At 39.2% G+C, this 18,317-nt stretch overlaps 1 protein-coding gene across 4 annotated transcripts in view; it reads right to left on the bottom strand.

Moving 5' to 3' along the window:
- pgap1 (post-GPI attachment to proteins 1) overlaps positions 1-18,317 on the bottom strand; it is a 308,887-nt gene that overhangs the window by 175,806 nt on the left and 114,764 nt on the right. For all 4 annotated transcript variants that reach the window (XM_031892786.1, XM_031892788.1, XM_031892785.1 and 1 more), the window contains exon 8: positions 8,058-8,163. In XM_031892786.1, coding sequence (XP_031748646.1) covers positions 8,058-8,163 — 106 coding nt within the window. The remainder of the gene's footprint in view (positions 1-8,057; positions 8,164-18,317) is intronic.

Raw genomic sequence — 18,317 nt, 5'->3', positions numbered from 1 at the left:
TCCCCATGGCTTGAATCTTCAGCAACTACCACCAAATGAAGACTGAGAATGTCCAGCTTCCCTCCCTTCTTCACTCCTTGCCTACTTTCTCCTAACCTCTTCCAGTTAAAATCCCCACTGAAGTTATCTGTTTTTTTTTAACCATGTTCCACGCAGAATTTACTTGTGAGACATGCAGGTAGGTTTTCCTCTTGGAATCTGAAGTGCAGACTCTAAGGGTGGAGCTGGCAGCGCTGAGGGCAGCTGCAAACGTGGAGGAGGACAGGAGGCTCATGGAGCAACCACTGGCACAGGCCAGTATAGAGAGGGGTGGATAAGGGACAGTGGAGGATAATAAGGGACAGTCAAGAGGGAAAGAAGGGGGGGCTGGTCCACAGTTTGTCCAAACCAACAGATTTGCCATTTTGGGTGAAGATGCTGGGGAGGACAGCTCTGAACTGGCATGTATGGAGCAGGCTGACTCTCAGAGCACCCTGGGGAGCAGCACCTCTAAAAAAGGTGGGGGGAGTAGTGGTCTTGGTACACACAGGTACCAATGACAAAGTTAAAGGAGGGGGGAAGGTATGTAAAAACTATTTTAAATAAACTAGGTGAAAAGTTGGGGGCGAGGACTTCCAAGGTAATATTACCTGTGCCATGAGCAAAGTTAAGAAGGCAGAGGGAGCATTTGATACCGTTCCCCACAAACGACTGCTTTCTAAACTAAGGTCTATTGGTCTTAGTGAAGTTGTTTGCACATGGATAGAAAACTGGCTACAGGATTGGGTACAGAGGGTGGTTATTAATGGTACATTCTCTACTTGGAGTAAGGTTCTCAGTGGGCTCCCTCAGGGTTCTGTACTGGGTCCACTTTTATTTAACTTGTTCATAAATGACTTAGGGGAGGGTATTATAAGCAATGTTCAGTGTTTGCAGATGACTCTGTAGACCAGTCAATTCTATCCAGGTTGTAAGCAATGCAATGTCAGGCAGCAACTGCAAGGGCAAACAAGGTTTTGAGCTGTACTAAAAAGAGCATACATTTGTGGGAGGAGGGGTTATTCTTTCACTTTACAGGGCACTGGTAAGGCTCCATGTAGAATATGCCGTTCACTTTTGGTCACCAGTGCTCTAAAAAGATTTTATTGAGTTAGAGAGGTTACAGAAAAGGGCAACTAAGCTGTTAAAAGGTATGAACAGTCTTAGTTATGAAGAAATCCTAACAGTTTGATGACCATTGTCCATAGAAAGTATCTGGCATGTACAGACCCCAAAAATGAAGTGCATACCTGTTGTCCCGGAGGCCACTTCAGCTACTAAAAAATCAACACATTTACTGCATTTTTTCTGTGGGGTAAAAACACAAAAATATTGTGACCCAACAAACCAATATATTTTTGGAAAGTACACACCCTGCCAAATCCAAAAAAGGTAACTATGTCTTTCTTCTCCAAACTACTGAGTCACAAAGCTTTCCAAAAATTGGTGATTTTACTGAAATACCTGAAAATCACTTCAAAACTTTCCAACATCTTATCTCCCACATATCATTAGATACCAAAAAAAAATTCCAATGATAGCCAAAGGTCAACTGAACATTTTCATGCCCATTGTGAATAGGATTACCAAAGTATCTGGCATAAAGACACCAAAATTAAGTTAGTGAATACATGTTTCATGGCATATACCAAAAAAGAAATACTGCCTGGTTCATGTGTGGTAAAACTGCTAAATAAGTAAGTCTGATATTTTCAGAAAATACACATTCTCCCGCATCTAAAATGGGTAAAAATGTCTTTGTATGGCAAATCACTAAACAGCAAAGTTACACTAATCTTTTTGGTTTTTAAGTAATTTCTGAAAACAGAATTTTTCGAAAGTACACATTCTGAATTTGGCAAATGCCCCTTTCTACTGCAAACTACCAGATGGCAAAGCTTGTAGTTTTTATGAAATTTCTGAAAATCATCTCAAAGATTGTATTTACCCCATTATATGCCCAACATACTGCCAGAAAACATCCTAACTATGAACACCAGGGCTCTACTGAACAGTTTGATGCCCAAAGATTTACCAAACTTTGTAGCATACTGAGGCACGCAATTGAAAATATGCATAAGAATTTTCACAGCTGACACTTTGGTATGTGTATTATGTGCCATAAGCATGGGCATCCAAAAATAAGGGCAAGGGGGGCTCTTTCCCCCCTTTGACAAATTGTTGGGAGGGGCTGGGAAACACCCAGTGGCCTTGGTACACAAAGGTACCAATGACAAAGTTAGAGGAGGGGGGAAGTCCTCAAGAACGATTTTAAAATACTAGGCGATAAGTTGAGGGTGAGGACTTCCAAGGTAATTTTCTCAGAGATATTACCTGTGCCACGAGCAACGTTAAGAAGGCAGTGGGAGCTTAGGGAAATTAATGTGTGGCTGAGAGATTGGTGCAGGGAGGAGGGCTTTGGGTTTCTGGAGAACAGGGCTGTTTTCTGAATCAGCTACAGGCTCTTTGCCAGGGATGGGCTGCACCTCAATCATGATGGGGCAGCTGCTTTGGGGGAGAAGTTGGCTTGAGGGTTGGAGGAGATTTTAAACTAGAAGTGAGGGGGATGGTGCAGCAGGTAATTCTGTGGTAGGCAGGATAGATGAGGTAGTGGGTATAGTAAGGGAAAATCGGGGAGGAGACTTCGGGTTCGGGTTACTGATAATGGCAGGGAGGCCCATAAGTTGTTTACACGTCATTCTCATGCTGGTACCAGTATTAAATGTATGTTTACTAATGCAAGGAGTCTGACTGGTAAAATGGGAGAGCTGGAGGTACTAGCGTTGGAGCGGAAATATGATGGCTGAATGAGTCGCCTGACTGGGCAGTAAATATCGGGGGTCACACATTGTTTCGGAGGGACAGGGGCAATAGAAAAGGAGCTGGAGTGTGTCTGCTCATTAAGCAGGAATTAAAAGTAAATATTATGGAGGAAGTGATGGAGGTAACAGAGGGAGCTGAATCCTTATGGGTTGAGCTTGTCACAGGTAGTAAAGAATCTACAAAATTAATGGTAGGAGTATGCTACAGACCCCCCTAATGTAAGCAGGAGAAGCAAGAGAAGGAGGCTCAGATCCTGTTGCAAATAGAAAAGGCTGCTAGTTTGGGGCAAGTGATAATAATGGGGGATTTAATTATCCTGATATTGACTGGAGCAATATTACTGCCAGGACAGTAAATAGGAACAAGTTTATAAATTTGCTGCATGAAAATTTATGTCACTGATTGTTGAGAAGCCAACCAGGAAGCATGCTATATTGGATCTAGTGATCTCTTACAACCCAGAACAAATAGCAAACGTTCAAGCAGTTGAACCTCTGGGTAACAGTGACCATGTTATTTAATTTGATGATTGGTGCATGAAACAAATTTACACTGGGGCAACAAAGACACTCAGAACAACACCAGTTCGGGGTAGCAGCGATCGCTTCCTCCTTCCTGTATCGCCGCGCGTGCATGCGCAGTAGAGTGAAAAGCTGAACTTTAACAGAGAAGTCGGCTTTTCACTCTACTGCGCATGTGCCTAACTCATAGTCACAGCTTAACGAAGCAGGAAGCGCATCACCCCAGGTGCCCCGGGCTGATGTTGTTTTCTCCTAACAGGGGCACCAGGTAAGCGATTAAAGTCACTTGGGGATGCCTAACATTTTGGCACCCCCAAGTGACTTTGCTTTTCCTTGTCCTTTAATGGAACTGCACTAGGCAAATCCATAATGGAGAAGGACCTTGAAGTCCTAGTAGATAATAAACTTGGCTGTAGCAAGCAATGCTAGGCAGCAGCTGCATGGGCAAACAGGTTTTTGAGCTGTATTAAAAGGGGTTTAGATTCACGGGAGGAGGGTGTTATTCTTCCCCTTTACAGAGTGCTGGTAAGACCCCGGGGAGCGCTGGTAAGACCCCGGGGAGGGAATTCCCCAACTTCACAGCTCTCACAGTAAAAAATCCTTTCCGAATATTTAAATGGAACCTTCTTCTAAACGGAGTGGGTGCCCTCGTGTCCATATTTTACAGTCAGAAACAACACTCCTTAGTTAAGGGAAAAAATGTTCTTCTAATATTCTTCTAAGTTCTTCTAAGTCTTCTAATACTCTTCTAAATTCTTCTAAGTCTAACTTCCAACTTTGTCAAATCATTAATCACATTACTACTACTACTAGTAGACTAGTCAAGAATCATGAGATGCCATTGCTGCTGACTCTGAGCAAGAAAAATCGCCAGGTAGAGAAAGAGATCCATCATTTTAAAAGTACAAAGGCATTTGGAATAATTGGGAGGAACTGTTTGGAAAAAAATAACAATCAACCTATGCCCACTTATACTGTTGAAAAGGAAATAAATGTTTTCTATATAGATCAAAATATTGATAGCTCAGAAAATCCTGTTCAATGGTGGAATAAAAATAGAATTATCTTTCCAAATTTAGCAAAAACTGCAGAGATATATCTCTGCTCTCCACCTACATCAGTTCAAAGTGAACAGCTTTTTAGTACAGCTAGGGATGCTTGCTCTCATAGTCGCTCTAGACTGTCTCCTCAAAATGCTGAATGGCTTATTTTTCTGAAAGCAAATGTCTAAAAGTTTATGACACAGACTATTACTATGTGACTGTGCAAAAGTGACTGCTGCATGTTGTCTGTCCCTTTCTGATGAGTGTCACTAAGTTTAACCTTTCTACTGCCAGCCATTTGGTCAAAGCGGAACTTGTATTGCCAGACAGTTTTTGAACATTTTGCACTGTTTCACTTTAGGGGCCTTTCCTCGGAGGGACTTTTAGTTTACCCAGGAAAACAATATATTGTTTTTTTCAGGACAACCTATGCATTGAAAATAGTAGATGGTAGAATTTTTGTGTAATTCCAATTCGGTAACAAGATATAGGCTTCTAAATGTTTTTTTAAAAAAAAACAAAACACATTTTCTATAATATAAACACACATACCAGAAACAAAAAATACTTTGTGCACGAAAATACAACTGATTTGGAAAGTCCCATGTCTCCTGAATGTGTTAATACCAAATACAGTATATATAGTTTTATGGAGATTTCTCACTCGTATAGGTCATAAACTACAAGCAGTACACTACCAAATTTCCAAAGCACTGCTTCAGAAAGCTGCATACTTTAGACTTCAAGGCCAAAAATGCCGCTAACAGAAGGTTTATCCCACAAAATTGTACATTTTTAGAAAGAACAGATTGTGGGGAATCTAGAATAGGCACAACTGTCGTTCTACTCCAAACTATCAAGTTGCAATGCTTTCCTAAAGTTATTGGTTATTATCAAAATTTTTAAAAAATAACTTATGACCTACAGGTCATAAAGTAACCAAATATAACACCCTAAATATGAACGCCAGGGGTCCACTAAACAGTTTGATGCCGAATATGTATAGGTTTACCTAAGTATGTGGCGTGTAGGGGCCCCAATGTGAACATACCCAAATATAATCTATCATTTCTGTCATTTCAGCTCCTGCAAAATCAACACATTTACATCATTATATGTGGGATAAAGGTAGTAAAAAGTATGCTCACCCCAGAAAGTCATATATTTTTGGAAAGTACACATTCCCCCGAATCTAAAATTAGTACCCATGTCTTTGTACGCCAAAGTACATAGCTGCAAAGCTTTTCTAAAGTTAGCAATTTTGATGACATTTCCAAAAATCCCCTCAAAGCTTCCACTTGCAGAATCTTATCCCCCACATAGCATTAGGTACCAAGCTAAATTACCCTAAATTTGAACGCCAGGGGTCCACTCACCCCAGAAGGCCATATATTTTTGTAAAGTACACATTCCCCCGAATCTATAATGGGTACACATTTCTTTTTAAGTACCAAGCTGCAACGCTTTCCTAAGTTTGCCAATTTTGATGACATTTCAGAAAATCACATGAAAATGTTGCAATTTGCCGCATTTATCTCTCACAATTTCTTGCAGATAAAGGCAAATCACCCCAAATAGGAACACCTAAGGTCTACTGAACAGTTTGATGCCCAATATGCATAGATATACCAAAGTCTGTGCCGTAAGACCCCCCTAACTATACAGAAAAATCCAGAAAACCATATAGTTTTGTAAAGTACACATTCTGACAAATCCAGCATGGGTAAAAAGCCATTTCTACATCAAAGTACCAATCTGCAAAGCTTTCCTAATTTAGTGGTTTTTATGACATTTTAGAAAATTGCCTAAAAATGTTGCAATTTGCCGCATTTATCTCACACAATTTCTTGCATACAAAGGCAAATCACCCCAAATAGGAACACCTAAGGTCTACTGAACAGTTTGATACCCAATATGCATTGATTTACTAAAGTCTGTGGTATGTACTGACTCCAAAATGAAAATAGCGCATATGGATTTCTCTCCTGCAAACTCAGCTTTTGCACACACAGCCCCCTGTCAGTGTATTATGTGCCGTAAACCCCCCTAACTATACAGAGACCCCCAGAAAACCATAAAGTTTTGTAAAGTACGCATTCTGATGAATTCAAAATAGGTAAAGTTATATTTGTACACCAAAGTTACACCTGGCAAAGCTATACTAAAAACAGATCAGGAACACTAATACAGGGATAAAAAAAATGCAATAAAACCACAAAAATTGTGCACATTAGTGCAACAACAAAATAAGTCACACAACAGTGTAATTAGTGGTCTGAATATCTGATCCAATTGTCACGCTGTCAAAATAAACAGTTTTTAGGGAAGAGAGACTAAAATCAAAGTGGTAAAATGAAAAAATAAATAAAAGAAAAAGTGTTTGTGTATACATGTGTAAAAGTCGTATGACTGTATATGAGTTGTGTAAGTGTGTATATGAGTGTATATAAGTGTGCAAAATGAAAAACAAAAACAAAAAACAAATTCTGCTAAATTCTGTGCTGTATATGTGTGTAAATGTATGTAAGTGTGTATACTACTGTAAATAAAGGGCACTTACCTGTCCTTGAGGTAGATGGATGATCAGATCGTCCTGCAGTCTTCTGGACGGTCCTCTGTGCAGAGTTCATGCAGCAGGAAGTGAGTGGACGTCGCTGGAGGGAGGGGGAAAAAACAGGGGGGGAAAGCAGGAAGAGCCGAAGGAGAAGCAGCAGAGGCGATCACATCTGCTGCTTGGAGGTCGATCCCAGTTTTTAGATATGTGTCATTGCCACCAAAATATTGTTAGATGTATTACGTGCAACACTTTTACCTACTTGATCCCCCAGAAAAAATTTCTGCAGATACCCATGGCCCTTTTGGCCTTTTGGTCTTTTACCCCTTACTAGTAGAAGACCATATATTTTCCAAAAGTACATTCTGACGAATCCAAAAAGGGCAAATACGTCTTTATACTGCAAACTACTGCAAAGATTGCATTTCACCCCATTATATACCCCACATTTCATAAAACTTTAAAATATGAATGCCAGGGGTCTACTGAACAGTTTGACGCCCGTTATGCATAGATTTACCACTCTTTAAAAGAGTGTATATGAATTTTGAACTGACACTCTCGTTGCTGCAATATAAGCACCCGGGGTACGTACTATGTGCCATAAGACCCCCTAAGATTAAGGAGACCCTAGAAAGCCATTTATTTTTGGAAAGTACACGTTCTGTTGAATAAGAAAATCAGTAAATGTGCCTTTCTACTGAAAACTACCATATGACAAAGCCATACTAAACTTAGCAATTTTATAAAATTTCTGAAAATCGTCACAAAACAGCATTTTACCCCATTATATGCCCCACATTTTTTAATGTACAAGCATAAAGCATCCTAACCATGAAATCTAGGGGTCTATTAAACAGTTTGATGCCCAATATGCATAGGTTTACCAAACTATATGCTGTGCAGAGGCACCCAAATGGATATATATCATAAAAAAATGTTATTGGTAAAAACAAGTAATAAAGAACAATGCATAATGCAATAAAATGGCTAAAAAAAATCAACAAAATTACCAAAAAGGTAATATAATCACCGAAATAACATACAACATAAACTTTTTTTCTCCATCAATAACTATTGGTTATTTCTAATCAGTACCTGTAAAGGCTGCAGTTATCTGATGTCTTGACTCAAAGTGTTTTGCTGGATGCCTGACAAAGTGGTGTTTCATAACAGCCAGTCTTCTCTGAGGATCTCTATTTATCTAAAATTTTGAAAAGAATAATAAAAGATACTCAAGAAAATGTACATATATTTAATCTCATAAGCAATACTTGAAAAGAATTTAAAACATAAACAATAATACCTTAAGGAAAATTACACAATGAGATTAGTGGCTCTGCGATTAATTTCCTTTAACCTTTTTACTGCCAACGACGTATGGGATACATCGTGGCAGAAAAAGTGCTTAACTGCCAGCAACGTGTCCCATACGTCGTCGGCATTTGAAGGTCTCTCTGCCGCCGCTGCAGAGAGTTTCAAGCGATGACAGCCCCCCTGGGCAACGAGCATCGCGTTTGCTGCTTCCTGCTTACCACTTCCCCCCAACGCCGCTGCCCACTGCAGCCTGGAGGACAGAGGCGATCGGGTGCTTCAGGACAGGAAAGGTGTTGGGGTTTGTTTTTTTTTTTTTGCACTTACACACTTACACACACACTTACATACATTTATACGCACTTACATACATTTACACACACTTACATACATTTACACACTTACAGCACACAATTTAGCAGTTTTTGGGTTTTTGTTTTTTTTTTCATTTTTCACACTTTTATACACTTATTTACACTCATATACACACTTACAAACTGTCACACAACTTTTACACATGTACACACATGTATACACATGTATACACAAACACTTTGGGGTTTTTTGTTTGTTTTTTTTTCATTTTACCACTTTGTTTTTAGTTTCCTTTACCTAAAAACTGTTTATTTTGTTGTTTCACTGATTTGCACAATTTTTGTGGTTTTATCGCATTTTATCCCTGTATAAGTGTTCCTAATCTTTTTTTAGCATAGCTTTGCCAGGTGTAACTTTGGTGTACAAAAATAACTTTACCTATTTTGAATTCATTAGAATGTGTACTTTCCAAAATTATATGGTTTTCTGGGGGTCTCTGTATAGTAAGGGGGGTTACTGCACATAATACGAGTTGGCAGGCGAGAAATCCATATGCGCTATTTTCATTTTGGGGTCAGTACATACCGCAGACTTTGGTATATCTATGCATATTGGGCATAAAACTGTTCAGTAGACCTTAGGTGTTCCTATATGGGGTGACTTGCCTTTGTACGGAAGAAATTGTGTGAGATAAATGTGGCAAATTGCAACATTTTTAGGCGATTTTCTGAAATGTCATAAAAACCAATAACTTTAGGAAAGCTCTGCAGATTGGTACATTGGTGTAGAAAGGACTCTTTACCACTGTTGGATTTGTCAGAATTTGTACTTTCCAAAAATATATGGTTTTGTGGGGGTCTCTGTATAGTTAGGGGAAGTTTCGGCACATAATACGCTGACAGGGGGCTCTGTGTGCAAAAGCTGAGTTGGCAGGCGAGAAATCCTTATGCGCTATTTTCATTTTGGGTTCAGTACATACCACAGACTTTGGTATATCTATGCATATTGGGCATCAAACTGTTCAGTAGACCTTAGGTGTTCCTATTTGGGGTGATTTGCCTTTATCTGATCTTTATCAAGAAATTGTGAGAGATAAATGCGCAAATTGCAACATTTTTATGCGATTTTCTAAATGTCATATAAATCTGCAAACTTAGGAAAGCTTTACAGCTTGGTACTTTGGAGCAAAAAGAAATGTTTACCCATTATAGATTCGGGGGGAATGTGTACATTCCAAAAATATATGGCTTTCTGGGGTGAGTGTGCTTTTTTTGTAGCATAATCCCACATAAAGGATGTAAATGTGTTGATTCTGCAGGAGCTGAAATTATAGTTCATATGGGGGTATGTTCCCATTGGGGCCCCTACATGCCACATACTTAGGTAAACCTATACATATTGGGCATCAACCTGTTCAGTGGACCCCTGGCGTTCAAATTTAGGGTGTTTTATCTTGGTTTTTATGCGATTTTCTAAATGTCATATAAATCTGAAAACTTAGGAAAGCTTTACAGCTTGGTACTTTGGAGCAAAAAGAAATGTTTACCCATTATAGATTCGGGGGAATGTGTACTTTCCACAAATATATGACTTTCTGGGGTGAGCATACTTTTTACTAGCTTTATCCCACATAAATGATGAAAATGTGTTGATTTTGCTGGAGCTGAAATAACAGAAATGATTAATCATATGGGGGTGTGTTCACATTGGGGCCCCTACATGCCACATACTTAAGTTAACCTATACATATTGGGCATCAAACTGTTCAGTGGACCCCTGGGGTTTAAATTCAGGGTGTTTTATCTTGGTACCTAATGCTATGTGGGAGATAAGATGCTGCGAACTGGAAGCTTTGAGGGGATTTTTGGAAATGTCATCAAAATTGCTAAATTTAGAAAAGCTGTGCGGCTTGGTACTTTGGAGTAGAAAGACACAGGTACCCATTTTAGATTTGGGGGAATGTGTAATTTCCAAAAATATATGACTTTCTGGGGTGAGCATACTTTTTTGTAGCTTTATCCCACATATAATGATGTAAATGTGTTGATTTTGCAGGAGCTGAAATGACAGAAATGACAGTACATATGGGGGTATGTTCACATTGGGGCCCCTACATGCCACATACTTAGGTAAACCTATACATATTGGGCATCAAACTGTTCAGTGGACTCCTGGCATTCATATTTAGGGTGTTTTATTTGGTTACCTTATGACCTGTAGGAGATAAGATACTACAGACTGGAAGCTTTGAAGCGAGAAATCTCCATAAAACTATATATATTTGGTATTGGCACATTCAGGAGACATGGGACTTTCCAAATCAGTAGTATATTCGTGCATAAAATAATTTTTGTTTCTAGTATGTGTGTTTATATTATGGAAAATTAGATTTTTTATGCATTTTTAGACATTTAGAAGCCTATAGCTTGTTACAGAATTGGAATTACACAAAAATTCTACCATATTTTGAAAGCTTTGTTTGTTCTGAAAAAAACGATATATTGTTTTCCTGGGTAAACTAAAAGTCCCCCCGAGGAAAGGCCCCTAAAGTGAAACTTTGTGCAAAATGTTCAAAAACTGTCTGGCAATACAAGGGTTAAAGATGGTTACTAATCTCCTCTAAATGCTTCCCACCAGTGATGATGTAAATTTCTGGTGGGAAAACATACGCGTCCCTTTGCTTTCCGAAGTCGTCCAAAGTTTAACTTCGGGCAACTCAGGAAATCCGTAGCAACAGTGATTTACATTATTGCCAGCAGAAAAGCATTCAGAGGAGATTAGTCTCCATCACTAGTGGAGATTAATCACAGGCAACTGATTTCTTCATCTATCACTACCCTAAAGAGATTGTCTTAGAGAAAATTGCAAATTACACATGAATCTAGTAATTGACGGAAAATGCAGAAGGTGGCAACTTTTTGCAGTTTACATATTTCAATTTCAGAGATTCCCATTGATGCCAAAGATATTTTAGGGAAAAATGTTGGCTATGGGTAGCACAGATTCCCTTGTGGGCAATAAATCTCCCTGTGTACTCCAAAGTTAATTGAAGGCAGTATAGGCAAGTTTTCCTGTTACCTCATTCACTAAAACAGTACCAACAGGTGCTGGTAAACCCAAAGTTATAAAAATGCAGCTCCTATCAGTTTAGACAGCTGAATCCTGGGAGCTATTAATTTGTTTCCTGCTAATTGTTCTGTTGATAGACTGCTGGGGATGAAGGGGGTGGAATTTGACAATAGCATTTTGCAATGAAGTGTATCGGAGCATAATTCACAAGGCTGAGTAAAAGGGGGGAAAAGGGAAATGTGGAACGATGACTTGTTAAAAAAGGTCCCATTATAATCCTATAACCTATAAGGGTATACCATATGAACTAGAAAAAAAAAGAAAGACAGAGTAGAAAAGATAAAAGAATAGATATTTTCAATGTGGAGATTGCAACGTGTGTAATAGTTACATCAATTGAAGAACCCAGGGGGTGATCTATTGTACAGAATGCCCCCGTCAGAAAAAATATGTAGGAATGACAACACAAATGTTAATATAATGAATGCAGGAGCATTGCAGCACTATTAAGAACACAGAGAGTAACTGCAAAGCAGAAAAGACTCTTTCAACAGTTGCATCACATTTCAGAAGTATCACAACTGTGAACCATGTAAAATGAGATTTTGGGTATTAGGAGGGGTGATTTAGAACAGGAGCTCCTCAGAAAAAAGCTTTTTGAATATTCCACTTGAATTCAGTTCATCCCTAAGGTATTAATGAAAATAATTTATTCACAGCTTTCCAATATTCTCTCATATTGGATTTTCATGTCAAAAAACGTTCCCTCTTCGCAGTTGATGCCTTATTATATAGGTGAATGTATCACCTTACAATGTAAGCTGTGTTAGTGGTAACCAAAGGTGAGAACGGTTTATAAGGATGCTAAAATGTGAGGGATCTTTTGAGAAAGCCTTTGCCAAAATGCGCATCAGGGCAATTCTTGGTGTGGGTTCACAAGACCTTGTCCCCTTTTGGGACTTGGTAATATGTTGTAGCCAATTCATAATTTTAATTATTATCCCGATCCTTTTTCTTACATGTGAGATAAAAGTTTTCTTTGGGAATACATCCACAATCTTCCCATTTCTATTTTCCAATCTTGCCATATATCAGTTTTTAAGGGGGGTAATATTTATTTCCAATTTTTGATTTACACAAACATTGATTAATAAGCACCTTATTGGTTAGTAATTATCTTGCCAGTGATGAATTAAGGGGGTGAATTTCAACAATCAAATCCTGTAAATGCAGTAATCAAATGGGCACTTTAAAGGAGAAAGAAAGGTAAAAACTAAGTAAGCTTTATTAGAAAGGTCTATGTAAATGCAGCCATAAGCACTCACAGAAACGCTGCACTGACTTCTCGGAAAAAAGATTAGTTGTGTCTGTAATTCCTGTGCCACAGACACGCAGCTTTCTGTTCTCTGCTCTTTCCTGCTCCCCCCTCCCTCAAGAATGCTAAGAACTCACTCCCCCCCCTTAGGAATGTGGATCTGAGCCAATCAGCAGGAAGCTGACTCATAGTCTAACTAACTGAGCATGTTCAACTTGGTCTGGGTGTGCAGGAGTGGGGCATTATGGGAACTTTCTTTACACAGTTCAGCATTTTTTCTTCCTGTTTGGCTTCAGATCATCTGAACAGGTGAAAAATGGGGAGACTTAAGGGCACTATTGAGACAGCTGAAGGTATGCCTGCAGCTTGAGATTAACTCAACAGGCTGGTGGCTGGTTGGTGGCTTGCTTTTCAATTCAACAAAAAAGGGATAAGTATTCTTTATTAACTTTTATCAAAATCATTGTGTTTTTTAACTGTTGGGTTTAATTTTTTTTTCAAAAGTAATTGTTGTTTTTGGGGCTAATTTACAAAGTTTGGTTGAACTAAAAGGCTTACACCAGGTTTGCCAGAAGTTACATTCCTTTGTAATTACCCTCAGTTTGAAGTGGGTGGGGTTTGATTAGTTGATATTTACAGACTGTATCCACTTCAGTGGAGCTTGCTCTGGTGGTAGGTGCTCTGTAAGTGTTTGCGCTTTAAGTGGGTGCTCTGTAAGTGGAGTTATAAACTCAGGAGTTAGTGGGGGTTCTGTAAGTGGAGTTATAAACTCAGGAGTTAGTGGGTGCTCTGTAAGTGGAGTTATAAACTCAGGAGTTAAACACTAAGGGAGTTAAAAACAAGTTTGTATTTACTTCAAGTCCTTTCACCTATTTTTGTTTAACTGTTCCTGTAACAGGGAGAATGAGTGGCAGCAACATTGAAGGTCTGACACAGTGCACAGCCTGCCACATGTATGCAGTTGTGGAACAACAGTTCCAAAGTGCATACATCTGTTGTGGATGTGAGCGAATTGCCACTTTAGAGGCTCGCGTTAGAGCACTAGAGGAACACTAGTTTCAACACTGCGTTCAATCAACAATCTTGAGAGGAGTCTCTTGCTTACTGAACAAGAGCTAGCGGGGTCAGATAGTATGGGGGGAGGGGAGCAGCGAAAGGATGATAGGGCAGTAAGCTGGGTGACAGTTAGAAAATCTAGTGTGGGGAAAAGGAAAAGGGAGGCTGCTCCAGGGTTTGCGCATCCCAACAGATTTGCCAGATTGTGTGAAGAAGATGGGAGTGTGAACTCTGGACTGGCAGTTCTTGATGAGGCTGATCTCAGCCGGGAGACCAGTTTCTCTAGTAGTGGTGGGGAGGAGAGCAGAGCTAGGCCTAAACAGATGGTGGTTATAGGAAATTCAATCATTAGGAAAGTGGATAGGGTAATCTGTCGACTGGATCGCTTCAACCGGACAGTTTGCTGTCTTCCTGGTGCCAGGGTTCGGCATGTGGTTGATCGGGTTGATACATTATTGGGAGGGGCTGGGCATGACCCGGCTGTCTTGGTACATATCGGTACTAACGACAAAATGAACGGTAGGTGGGGGACCTTAAAGAGTGAGTTCAGGTATCTAGGCTCTAAGATTAAGCAAAGGTCCTCCAATGTAATTTTTTCGGAAATTTTTCCGGTGCCACATGCAAGTTTAGGGAGACAGCGGGAGCTTAGGGAGCTAAATGCGTGGCTAAAGTCTTGGTGTAGGAAGGAAGGGTTTGGGTTACTAGAGCACTGGGCTGACTTTTCCTTGGGGTACAAGCTATACAGCCGTGACGGATTGCACCTCAATGGCAGGGGGTCTGCTGTGCTAGGGGAGAGAATGGTTAAGAGGTTGGAGGAGTGTTTAACCTAGACAAGGGGGGGGGGGGGTGAGCTAGAGTTCTATAGGAAAGTTAGTGTAGACAGGGCAGGGGGACTAGCAAAGGGTTGTGGGGGAGGAGTGAGGGGGGCATATAGTTCATCAGATAAGGAGCTTCCGTTACAAGGAAAACAGTCTAATATTTGCCTTAGCTCTAACTCTCCGTTAGCTAATGTAAACATCAGAGGGAGAAGTAGTAATCTCCGCTGCATGCTGGCTGTGGGCTGTGAATTTAAATGGTTATACACTTTTTAGGAGGGACAGAGAGAGTAAAAAGGGTGGAGGGGTTTGTCTTTATGTAAAGTCAGATTTAAAGCCATGTAATAAAGACATTACCGATGAAAACGTTGAATCTCTTTGGGTAGAAATTCAGTAGGACTGAAGGTCACAAAGAAAATGATCATTGGTGTATGCTATAAACCACCCCGTATAGATGAGAGGGATGAGGCCCAGCTATTGTTGCAAATGGAAGAGGCTTCAAAACTGGGTCAAGTTGTTATTATGGGGGACTTTAATTATCCGGACATTGACTGGAGTAATGGGGTGGCTAAGTCAGAAAAAGCTAGTAGGTTTGTAAATATGCTAAATGAAAACTTTTTATTTCAGGCGGTTCCTACTAGGAATGACTCTATTTTGGGCCTGGTGATATCTAATAATACTGAACTTATCTCTAACATTTGTGTGGGTGAGCATTTGGGGAACAGTGATCACAACATGGTCTCCTTTGAGATAATGCTGAAGAGACAGCTCTATAAGGAAGTAACTAAAACGCTCAATTTTAGACGTGCAGACTTTGCCAGTATAAGGGCATCTCTGCATTGTGTCAACTGGGAAAGGCTTTTCATGGGGTTAGACACAGAAGGAAAATGGAACATCTTTAAAACATTGCTTTGCAGGTATACACAACAGTATATTCCCCTTGTAAGCAAGGAGAGGCACCGCAAAGCAAAACCTTTATGGCTGAATAAAAGTGTTAGTGTCGAGGTTGGTAAGAAAAAATGTGCTTTTAAAGCATTCAAGTTAGCTGGGACAGCAGAAACTTTCATCAGGTACAAGGAAGCAAATAAAGCATGCAAAAAAGCTATCAGGCAAGCTAAAATTGAAATGGATATTGCAGCTAGGAGTAAAAAGAATCCAAAATTATTTTTTAATTATGTGAATAGTAAAAAAAATGAAGCAAGAAGGGGTGGGAACCTTATTATCATGGGGGGGTAAGTTGGTTGATGAGAATGGGGAAAAAGCAGAAATTTTGAACTCTTATTTTTCATCTGTCTATACATCTGAGGAGCCAGGTAATGAAGGCTTCCCTTTTAATATGCCCAGTTCTAGTAATTTAGCTACTGACGCATGGGTCTCTCGGGAGGAAATTCAAAAGAGACTTGAACATGTAAAGGTAAACAAAGGTCCAGGACCGGATGGGATTCATCCCAGGGTATTAAATGAACTGAGCGCTGTGATTGCCAAACCTCTTCACTTAATTTTTCAGGATTTGTTGAGGCATGGTGCCGAGAGACTTTTTAACATTTGCTATGATGTATTTGTACTATTTGCAAAAAAAAAGAGGGCTTAAAGTGATTTTAATATCATCCTAATTTCTTTTTATTTAGATTGAGAAATGGATTCACCATGCTAAGGGATAATATATGGGATAGACATTGCAAGGAATATGAAAAGATAATTGCAGTACTGACCAAGTAAAGCTGCACAATCAATCCCCACCTCTTAGGATCATTGACATAAAACTGCTATTGTCTTATGTTGGACCAGTCTCCATTTCAGATGTTAACAGTTTTATAGCTTGTATTAATAGTGTATTACACAATGGGGCAATTTTTACATAAAAGGACATAGGATATAGGATTTAGGACATGGAGGCATTGACAAAGAATATTCACATCTTTCTAAAGGGGAGTATAGAAAATATTTTTAAAGTTCATAGTTTAGTACGAATGCAAAAATCAGTTAAGGCCATGCCCAATAAAACAATTTTCAGTGGGTCCCAAAGAATTATCAGTTTTTAGCTATATCTGACCAACGGGCATTTAGATTAAATTAAAAGAAAATAGCTTAGAGAGATGCTTGAAGGTGCGGTATCAACTAGAGAATTCATTTTGGTTTTAGTATCTAATGATGTAGCATCATTAGATGCAATTGATAGCAGGGACCCATATGGAGTTTAAAAAAAATCACCACAGTTGCTCAGTTGCTCTAGAGTGTGAGCACAAAAGTTCCTGTGTGTGTGAGACAAGGCAACAGTTGAATATTTAAGAATGGGCAAAAACAGTAGAACTACCAAAACATAAGAGGACAAGTAGAAAATATGCAGTACTATCAAAGGTCTTCCTTTAGATACAAAGAAACAATTGCAGAAAGAGAAGTGTCTCAAGAATAAATCTTGGCTTACATTTCATGAAATAAATCTAGAAAAAGACATACTAGTGAGAAAGGCAGGCAACTTGTAGGAGGAAAAAGTAAAAATATGAGTTAAGGAAACATGGATTGCTTCTTCCATACTAAGCAATAGAAGAAGAGTGTTGCACCGTGTTAAGACATATATCAAAACCAGAAAATACAAAGTTGCTAATGCCTTTAAAATTTGTTTTATGTATGTTATCTTTTACATTTACAACACTTAAAATGCAAATAGTTATATGGAACCTGTGCTGTATGCTGGCCTTGTTCTTATTAACAATTAAGTATTTGGAAAAGCAAAGGAAATTAGATCTTAAATGCATTTGTGTGATATTAAATTGATACAACTTTTTTTCTATTTTTTTTCTACAAACCGGATTCCAAAAAAGTTGGGACACTAAACAAATTGTGAATAAAAACTGAACGCAATGATGTGGAGGTGCCAACTTCTAATATGTTATTCAGAATAGAACATAAATCACGGAACAAAAGTTTAAACTGAGAAAATGTACCATTTTAAGGGAAAAATATGTTGATTCAGAATTTCATGGTGTCAACAAATACCAAAAAAGTTGGGACAAGTAGCAATAAGAGGCTGGAAAAAAGTAAATTTGTGCATAACGAAGAGCTGGAAGACCAAATAACACTAATTAGGTCAATTGGCAACATGATTGGGTATAAAAAGAGCTTCTCAGAGTTGCAGTGTCTCTCAGAAGCCAAGATGGGTAGAGGATCACCAATTCCCACAATGTTGCGCAGAAAGATAGTGGAGCAATATCAGAAAGGTGTTACCCAGTGAAAAATTGCAAAGATTTTGCATCTATCATCATCAACTTTGCATAACATCATCCGAAGATTCAGAGAATCTGGAACAATCTCTGTGCGTAAGGGTTAAGGCCGTAAAACCATACTGGATGCCCGTGATCTCCGGCCCCTTAAACAACACTGCACCACAAACAGGAATGCTACTGTAAAGGAAATCACAGAATGGGCTCAGGATTACTTCCAGAAACCATTGTCAGTGAACACAATCCACCGTGT

Source organism: Xenopus tropicalis, chromosome 9, assembly GCF_000004195.4.
Source record: "Xenopus tropicalis strain Nigerian chromosome 9, UCB_Xtro_10.0, whole genome shotgun sequence".
Lineage (NCBI taxonomy): Eukaryota > Metazoa > Chordata > Amphibia > Anura > Pipidae > Xenopus > Xenopus tropicalis.
Note: the sequence above shows the minus strand (reverse complement) of the source record. Positions and strands in the feature narration are given on the sequence as shown.